Raw genomic sequence first — 10,104 nt, 5'->3', positions numbered from 1 at the left:
GACGTTTTTTGCAGAATTTCAGCCAAACTTGTGAGCGCCGTGGCACACTCATGCTTGAAATGGATGAAGATGTTCTTTGGTGTCCACCAGCGGCCAATCCCAATCGTAAATATACCGCTGTACACAGACTACTCTAAATCAGGAAGTGGGAGTGGGAGGTTTACCAACTTTTATTCACAATTGGGATGTTTTATAAACTTGGCTGCTGCCGCCAACATTCCTGCACTGAACTTTCTCTCTTTTAGCACTCAGGCATTTAGAATTTGGGTCCATCGGCTGCTGGCTACCGGGGGAGGGGAGCGGGGGCCACAGGCTTAAATGACCTTTAGGATTTAGAGCGGGGGGACTTCTGATCAATTGTGCAGGGAAGCCGCTAGCTCCGAGGAGGGCCGGTGGAGGTGGAAGGTACTGGTGGGGTGGGGTGGCGTGTGAGAGGAGAGACTGGGGGCGGGCGGGGGGGGGGGGGGGGGGGGGGAGACGGCAGCAACAATATGGCGACAACTGCAGTTTTTCTCCGACCATTCCAGCATCTGCAGTCCCGCGAAGGCTTCTCCCCGGACCCTCGGTAACGTTTCCAAGGTGAACATTTGCGTTTATTCGTGTGCTTGGGAAGGAGGCGGCTGGTGTTTGCTTTTTCTCTTACGTGAATGTCGCAGAGACATGCAGGCTGGCCCGCATCTTTTTGAAATAGAGGGGGGAGCTGGATGTGGGGGTCTGTCTGCTTCTTTTTTATGCGTGTGCATCTTTCACTCGGACCATCAAGAGGAGACAAACATAGAAAATGTTGGATTTCAAGTGTTGGTCATATTCGGTAACTGTAGGCTGTACTGAGGTTGTTCCAAGCTAAAACAGAAAGAAAGAAAGATGACGTTGACGTTGCTGGACAGTTTATCTTTGGCCTTTTCCCAACCTTGGAAGACACATTTGCAGGAGCCGAAGCTATGTGAGTACAGCCCGATCATCTCCATCTATGAGATCCATGCAGGTGATCGGGAACCTTTCTATTCGGTTGGATTTCTGTTTCTGTTCCCAAATGCGCTGCCTCTATCCAGCTGGTAGCACATCCATAGCGGTTATTGATTTGCTAGTCGACATGGCTCCTCGGGTGTGGTGCTCATCTCTCAAGGCAAAGCGGAAAAACCCGCACCGGCGAGCCCCCGGTAGACGGTTCGGCATTTAGAAACATCCGTTTCTCCTTTGTTCTGGTGTGATGCTGCGATGCACGGCGAGACAAACATACGACATTGACGCTTTTTTTTCTCCACACGACAACCACCCACTGCAGTAGTCGGTGTTTACTGCCTGCCTCGGTTAACGTGGTCGCAAGCGGAGACACTTTTTGGCGGCACCGCAACCTAATTTTCCATCAAAATGCATCCAAACAAATCCTTCCTCCACATCACGACCATCAGCCTGCATCCCAGATATTTGGGCAATAGGCTTAAATGTACAGTTCGGGGTGGGGTGGGGGCGGTGTCACCACAAAAATCATCATGGTTGATTTTGTGGGGGGGGGGCGAATACAAAAAAATGTTGTTGGCATGGCTGCCTCACAGGCCTGCTAAACCCGTCGAGGGCCTTGCCTGGTTTCTGGAATCATTTTCAGACCCCATATTCATGCATATGTGTATGTGTGTATGTGTGTATGCGTGTATGTGTGTGTATGTGTATGTGTATGTGTATGTGTATGTGTATGTGTATGTGTATGTGTATGTGTATGTGTATGTGCATCCGAGCATGTGCTCCTGCTTCCATGTTGTGTGGTGCTGAAGCGGACAGCGCCAGCAGAGCAGCCTCAGCAGAAGGCTCTGAGGTTCCGGGGTCCATTTTAAACAGACGTGTTGGATAACGCCATGCATGTTTGATTGCTGTCAGAAGTGTGTGTGTTTGTGTGTGTGTGTGTGCGTGTGTGCAAGCTCACGACCAGCATGTTCAGATAGATTGTGTTAGGAAAGCACCAAATTTGCGTCTGCATCCTCCACTCGTCTCTCAGTCTAATCTGCAGCCGAGGAATAAAATGGCCTGATTATGTAAACTTAAACAATGCCATCTGAGGAGGTGATGACAGTCTTCTGTTTTAGGACCGCTCTCTCCGCTGATGCAGTCACATGGGTCCAGGTGACCATTTTCGTGTGTAGTAGAAATAAAGACAATGTTTGGATGGTAGATTCCTGTCAGGTTTACTGCATAAGAAGCAGCCTGTTGCTGCTGTATGTTGAGTGCAGTGATAGGCCAAAAATGACATAATACCATCCACTATTGAGGCCCTCGGAATGGTGGTAACCACTCCCTTTTTAGGCCACCCTGAAAGCAACGTCTTTCAGAGAAGAGGCACGGTTCAAATCACTGGGATGTACCACAGTAGTATTTTAGTATTACTGCTATATGTACTCTCTCTGAACCGCTGATGCTTTACACAGATCTTCTATTTGAGGTATATTTAAAATGGAAATTGGAATTCCATCTTTGTCATTTACATTATTGAGATATTTCATCCATCCTTTTTCTATGCCGCTTATTATGATGATAAGATTCATCTGCATAACCTTTGGTCTTTTCTGGAGTGATGTAATCCTGAATATTGAGGGGGAGTTGTATTGTTTGTCTGTAAGTGCCTTGCAACTGCCCGGGGTGTACCCCGCCTCTCGCTTGAAGCCAGCTGGGATAGGCTCCAGCGTAGCTATGACCCCAATGGGGCCAAGTGGTATAGAAGTTGGATAAATACACTGTTAGTAAATTTAAAGTCTGACCCCATAACTCATATCGACTTGAAATGTCTCACACACGCATATTTGCGCTGTACAAAAGTCCCACTACAACCTTCGGGTTTGGATTTGGTACACACCCACACCACTTTGCCCCCATCCATCTTTGCAGGGACACAGGCGGGACGTAGCAACTAATTGTCCGCAAGATATTGACCATTTGTCTTATGATTATAACACTTTGAGGATGCCTATATTAGATGTACGCATGCACGTGAAAATAATAACATAAAACTTGATTGTCATAAAAGATTAGTCTGATGTCATCATCAAAAATGTAACCAATCAAACTTGAAGGGGTGCAAATCTTCTTAAGGGCCACCAATGTACCAAATACTGTGCCAAGGTGATAGCAGTACAGTGGAGGGTCACACCCCAGCGGAAGCCAATCATGTCCACGGTTATTGTAATGCAACTCGAAAGTTGCGCCACATGATATTTAGATACCACCCATTATTAAATCTTCACGTGGACACATTTGGCCCCATACCCTTTGCAGCTGGTATGTGATAGAAGCAAAACAGAAAGTGTTCAAGGGACTGCCCACGCTAACGTGTGTGATTGTGTCTGACATGATAGGCGACTACTTTTATTGGATTTCCAAAATTCCGGTTTTCTAGAAATTCATTCATTCATTCATTTTTTACCGCTTATCTTCAGGAGGGTCGCTGGGGGTGCTGGAGCCTATTCAAGCTGTCCTGGGGCGAGAGGCGGGGTACACCCTGGACTGGTGGCCAGCCAATCACAGGGCACATATAGTAGACAAACAACCATTCACACTCACATTCATACCTATGGATAATTTGGAGTGGCCAATTAACCTAGCATGTTTTTGGAATGTGGGAGGAAACCGGAGTACCCGGAGAAAACCCACACATGCACATGGAGAACATGCAAACTCCACAGAGATGGCCAAGGGTGGGATTGAACTCGGGTCTCCTAGCTGTGAGGTCTGTGAGCTATTGTAGAAATTCTTTCTGTATTTTCCAACCAACACATCAAGTATGACTTTCACTGACTGTTGTCCTTTTGTGGGACGTAATTACAGTTAACATCAGAGCAACATGGTATTCCTGTCAGGTTTCCTTTTATGACAACCAGGTAGAGGACATAGCATGAACATTGCATTTGCAGAGATTTCAGCAAGGATATTAAGCCCTACTTAAACATGGAGAGCCATGTCAGCGCTCATAATGAACTCAAAAGCTTCATTGAAATCACACGCAGGCTAAGAGTCCACCGAGCAGTCGTACTTACGGTGTCTTAAAGAAAATGTTAAAACATCACACAGCAAAGTAATACATGTAGAGAACAACAGACAAGACGCTACCAACAAATAATGCGAAATAACCAACAAATATGTGAGCTTTAAACATATCATTTATTCACCAGACGGACATTTAAGGGGCAGTTTCCTCCGGCAGACAGCACAAGCTTGAGGAAGAAAACTGGGATGCAAATTGCAAGCAAGGGTAAGCAGGGAAGGTGTGAGGGCGTCAGGAATTTAAAGGGGACCTATTATGCTCATTTTCAACCCTTTGTATTGAGTTGTGATCTCCTATAGAGCAGTTACACGCAATAACACGCACAGAAAACCTTTTAGATCTTCCAGAATCTGTACCTATTCCAGCTGTACTTCCTTTGATTTGTGCTTCCTGCCAAAACGCTCTGTTTTCATTTATTCCAGCCATGGTCCGCCTCCGGGCACGCCCATTCCGCTGTGATTGGTCACATGCCCAAAGTACTTCCTAACTATGAACCATATAACAAAGTCCGCCCCTCTGTGACATCACAGAGGCAGTTTTACCACACCTTTTGCGTTCTGAGCCATCCCAAACTTCTTTCAGGGCTCACTTCCAAATCCCCAAACCTCATTATCTGGTTTAACACCAGAATCCAACATTCTAACTACATTTATAGGTCAGAAAGGGGAAAGCATCATAGGTCCCCTTTAACACCAGAATCCAACATTCTAACTACATTTATAGGTCAGAAAGGGGAAAGCATCATAGGTCCCCTTTAACACCAGAATACAACATTCTAACTACATTTATAGGGCGCAAAAGTGTAAAAAGCATCATAGGTCCCCTTTAAAAGTACATCGGCCGCCACAGCAGTGGCTCCGCCCGCATGGGGCGATGTCCTCCTATGGCCGTCCCCCCCACTTAGGTGGGCGGCTTCTCCCAACCAACCTCTGTGGACATACGGCGGGATAGCATGAATGCCCCTGACCCGGCCTTTGCGAGCGGCTTCTCCTGCTGTCCAATCTGGCTCAGCCAACACATTTGCCAAGAATAGTTGGGATGTAACTCCTGCTTTACATCAATGCCTCACGTTACACACGCCAATGTTACATGAGTAATCTACTCAGATATGGGTGGAGTAGCCAAAACAACTGGACTCATTTAAGAGTATTGTTACTTCACCACAGTGCTCCTCAAATATTCGGATGGCCCTGTGGGGGTGGGGGGTGGGGGGGTCTGGGTGTTACTGTCATGTACACATTTATAGTACTCAACATGCAATGGGACTCCTGAATACGCTGGTATGCTCTCCATTTTGTATCATTGTCCTGGTTTCAGGAGTTCAGTCTGTACAGTACAGATACATGAATACGTATTATCACTTCCTCCAGGATTTCAAATCGGGGTGGCGCTAAAAAAAACATGACTATAAGCACTTCTTGTGTACAAAATAAGACATGGTGGAAACGTGGTGGATTTTATTGCCGAAACGACTGTGATCACACTTTAGTACTAAGAGGATTGGCTTTGGAGGCCAATTAAAACGGCAAAAAAGGCCAGCATTGTTAGTCCAGTGAACGGCACCACGCTTGCTATCACATGAATGTTTCCGGCTACTGGGTACAATGGTGGCTGGTGTGAGCGACAGTGATATAGCCGGGCGTATGGGCTGTTCCCAACCCTCAATCAGACAACAACACCACGGGCTCTGATGATCACTACATCCGGTTGCAACGCCCCTGTGACCAGTTGCCAGTCGTACAGCGGGGGAAACACCCTGCAGGAAGACACCCGGATCAGGAGCCCAATTGGACATCGATCCGTATTGACTGTTTGTGTTTGGCAGCTGCCATTTATTGTTTGATGTCATCAAATATGGTCTGGAAGTTTTTATAGGGCTGTCAGTGTCCATACAAGTCTTGGACGGTGGCAAATGTTTTTATCTCGACCAGCTCCTCAGGCTTACCTGTCCTCTCTGTGAAGAAGTGAAACATCATGTGTGTGTTTCACTGCACAAAGCAAAGTTGACCTTTTCTGTTCTGTTCCTCCCTAGAGCTGCTAGAGTGGATGGTCCAAACCTAAAGACCAAGTAGCTGCAGGATGAAAACATGGCTGCACCCCTTCTCGCACCGCCAGGACCTGATAGCTTCAAGAGATTTAATGTGGAATCTTTGGTGGCTCTCGAGCAGCGCATCAACGAGGAGAAGAACAAGAAGCCACCCAAGCAGGACAGCAGTTACCGCGATGACGATGACGAGAACAAGCCCAAGCCCAACAGCGATCTGGAGGCTGGGAAGAGCCTGCCCTACATCTACGGGGACATCCCTAAAGGAATGGTGGCGGTACCACTGGAGGATCTGGACCCGTACTACCTGAACTCTCAGAAAGTGAGTGGAAGAATGCACGCTTGTCCAGCCTAAAATGCCTTTCAACTTCCTGTCGGTGTCACTTATCACACTGGAAACTGCCTGCCTCTGTTTACAAATGGCATATGTCCCGTTTTCTCAAGTACGCTCATCTCAAATGATAACAGTGAAGGTTTACTTCTCATCTCGAACAAGGCCTCCCCACACTCTTTTGACTCTGTCTAAAAGCTAAAAACCTGTTCATTTTGCCTTTCAAATAACCGAAGTTGGTTTGAAAAAATACAATTATTTATATCTCCTTTATTTTTCTTAAGCTGTTGCACCTGCCCAGAAGTCAACAGACAAGACGCTACCAGCAAATAATGCTAAATAATCAACAAACATATCATTTATTCTCATTTACAACAACAGTACAGCAAAGCACTCTGGGAAACAGGAAGAGATCCCGCATCAAGTGTTGAACGTCACCTTCCTGTTTTCATTAGCGCCTTCCTACAAAGAAATGTAAGGGGGGGGGGGGGGTTCATCCCGCAGCCTGCACACAAAGCCTGAGGAGGAAAACTGGGATGCTAATTATTATTTGCAGAAAAACCTTGCCAGCAACCAGCTCCCCACCTCAGTTCATGTTAATGCAGACCTACCAACATGTACACATTTATAGTACTCAACATGCAATGGGACTCCTGAATATGCTGGTATGCTCTCCATTTTGGTCATTTTCCCGGTAGTTCAGTCTGTACATTACAGATACATGAATACATATTATCTCTTCCTCTAGGATTTTTGTGTGTTGTTCTAAAGGTTCTAAAGGTACTGGAAGGTTACAGTGTCATGTTGCTATGATGCCACACTATTTCTATATATCAGTGGTGGTGGGTGTGAACATGGACTAACATAGCTTCATCATCAGGTCAGGTGGAGTCAGTCATGATGGCTAAAAATAGAACATCCCTACGAGGCTGATGGTTGCTATCCAGGTGGGTTGTGTGCTTTTATCTCCTGGTGAAATGGCAGCATGAATCTGGGACTGTTGTTCCGCATGACAGACTATAAACATACGTATGTGAAGCAGGGAAGAATATCATGGAGGCAGCAGTAGAAGGTTGAATGAGCTCGAAAGAAGGCCAGAAAGTTCATGACGTGTCATGTGACCTGCACTCATTGTGACTACGGTGGGGTGACCTTGGCTGGTGTATACCAAAGTAACTCAATAAAGCCACTTATCCTCACGAGGGTCGCAGGGGTGCTGGAGCCTATCCCAGCTGTCTTCGGGTGAGAGGCGGGGTACACCCTGGACTGGTGGCCAGCCAATCACAGGGCACATATAGACAAACAACCATTCCCACTCACATTCATACCTATGGACAATTTGGAGTGGCCAATTAACCTAGCATGTTTTTGGAATGTGGGAGGAAACCGGAGTACCTGGAGAAAACCCACGCATGCACGGGGAGAACATGCAAACTTATTGAAAAAAGACAAGCTGAGTGTGACATGCTTGAAATGTGAAACCATTTTGAGCCACTTGATCTTGTCCTGCTGGGGGGCGCCTGGTAGACCTGGTCTTTATGTCAGGAGACATGTGTGGTCATAAATGGATGTGTGCACCTCCTGAGCATGAATTGATATGATAGCGTAGTCCAAAACAAACCCTGTGGCTAAATTGATCTATCATCATAATTCTATTTTTAAGGAAGGAAAAAGACGCAATTTTCTCTAAATGCCGGCCCACTTTTGACAGGAAGTGTTGCATAACTCCAGGTCAGCATGGATCTTCAGATATAGCCACACCTGCACACAAAAAGCCTTTGTCTGCTGATTTGTCGTGATACGAATGCATGGAGGAGCAGTGCTCATAGCTGGCCGTCTCCTGCCGTGCACACTGACTGTTACGTAACGGACAAGCAGGAGACACGATGGAAATGATAGCAGGCGTCATAGTTGAGTGATTCCGGGAGTATGTATCGTCTTTGTTTCCATTTTACTGCCACCAGAGCTGCTTTGATGTCTGGATGAGGTCTGCTTCGGAACACCAAAAGATGGAATCTGGTGCTGATGCTGCTCTGACGTCAGATCAGGTGATGACCTTGATAGCAGACCGTTGGCCTTTGTGTCTTTGTCACCGTGAGCTCGTTCTTGACTCATCTCCCTCTGAGAGGGGGGGTGGGGGGGCAATGATACTGATACCGGCCGGCAGCAGGCTGGTGGCCCACTGAGTAAAGGCACAGGTTCTTTGGTTATTGGTATGCTATGGTATTATTTGTTTTAAACATGTATACAGGGTACATGTAATACTCCATGGTACTATTCCACATGTCCAAAAAGGAGTAGGAAGAATTGCCGTGTAATAAAAGCAGTTCTTTCTAAAAATATATATATTTTTTCCTTGGTTGTCTCGCTGTATACTAATCCAATCTAAACGTTGGTGTTGTGGCAAGAAAAAGATTTCCACTTCCATATCTTCTTGTCCTGCTGTCTATCGTGTAGTATTGTGAATGTACTTCATGTAGATACTTCATGTAGATACTTCATTTAGATACTTAATGTTCCAGATACTTGATATCTTTGACAACAAACACTTTTTTGGCTTTTCATTCATTCATTCATTCATTTTCTACTGCTTATCCTCACAAAGGTTGTGGGGGGTGCTGGAGCCTATCCCAGCTGTCTTGGGGCGAGAGGCCCAGCCAATCACAGGGCACATATAGACAAACAACCATTCCCACTCACATTCATACCTATGGACAATTTGGAGTGGCCAATTAACCTAGCATGTTTTTGGAATGTGGGAGGAAACCGGAGTACCTGGAGAAAACCCACGCAGGCACGGGGAGAACATGCAAACTCCACACATAGATGGCCGAGGGTGGAATTGAACCCTGGTCTCCTCGCTGTGAGGCCTGCGCGCTAACCACTCTTGGCCCTCTTGGCTTTTCTTTTCCTCAATTTACCTTTTTTTAAATATTTTTTTACAATTTTTTTTCAGAGACAGCAGGCACGATTGTGCATCAGTCACTGACAATGTTTTTTTTTTTGGCTGGTGATATAAAGTCAGTTGGAATACTAAAAATAGAGTCAGCAAGGCGGACACATTATTGTTATGTTGTTTGCACAATAAACAAAACATAAAGCAACTTCTGATCAATCCAAATCAATTTCAGACTTCAAATAACGTACGGCTTTATGGCCAGCTTTAAGCTTGGCCAATTTCCAGTTAAACCACACCCACTTCCTGTGTATGCCCAGCCTACTGAGTAGGCACTGAGTATGGTACGGATACAGATCATTTAGATGCTGGGGAGACGCCGGTTCGAGCAGTGCCTTTGGGTGAGGCACTGAATCCCAGACTTGTTCTCCTCATTACAACTCCTCAGAATGTGTTCAATTCCCCTTCTGGGACAATGAAAGAGTTGAGATTTCTTTACAGTACAGTCATGTGTACTTGGTGAAACTGGTCTACTCCTGAACCACCTCACTAAGTGCACCTCCACTGTCTTACCTGTGCTATTATTTTTCTGAAGCCATGCATAATGGCGGGTGCTTCTTCTTTGCCTCTCTCTCAGCCCCGCCCCTCTCCCTGTCTTTTGGCCGACTTGCTCGCTCCTCTCAGCCTACTGCTGCCACAGTTGCTGCATGTCTGCTTGCTTCCCTCGCTCGCCATCTCGCCGCTGTGTGCCTCGTCTCGCTGCCGCTCAGAACCCCATTATGAAATTTTCAGTAGCTTTGAAG

General features: G+C 46.2%; 1 protein-coding gene across 5 annotated transcripts in view; it reads left to right on the top strand.

Annotated features, from left to right (window-relative positions):
- Positions 1-463: 463 nt before the first annotated feature.
- Positions 464-10,104, top strand: part of scn8aa (sodium channel, voltage gated, type VIII, alpha subunit a) — a 63,380-nt gene continuing 53,739 nt past the window's right edge. For 4 of the 5 annotated variants that reach the window (XM_058085757.1, XM_058085754.1, XM_058085758.1 and 1 more), the window contains exons 1-2: positions 464-579; positions 6,063-6,396. In XM_058085757.1, the coding sequence (XP_057941740.1) occupies positions 6,118-6,396 (279 nt within the window). In that variant the 5' untranslated portion in view covers positions 464-579; positions 6,063-6,117. Of the gene's footprint in view, positions 580-651; positions 944-6,062; positions 6,397-10,104 lie in introns of those variants that run through there. The other variant, XM_058085756.1, reaches the window with a different exon arrangement.

Source organism: Doryrhamphus excisus, chromosome 10, assembly GCF_030265055.1.
Source record: "Doryrhamphus excisus isolate RoL2022-K1 chromosome 10, RoL_Dexc_1.0, whole genome shotgun sequence".
NCBI classification, from domain to species: domain Eukaryota; kingdom Metazoa; phylum Chordata; class Actinopteri; order Syngnathiformes; family Syngnathidae; genus Doryrhamphus; species Doryrhamphus excisus.
Note: the sequence above shows the minus strand (reverse complement) of the source record. Positions and strands in the feature narration are given on the sequence as shown.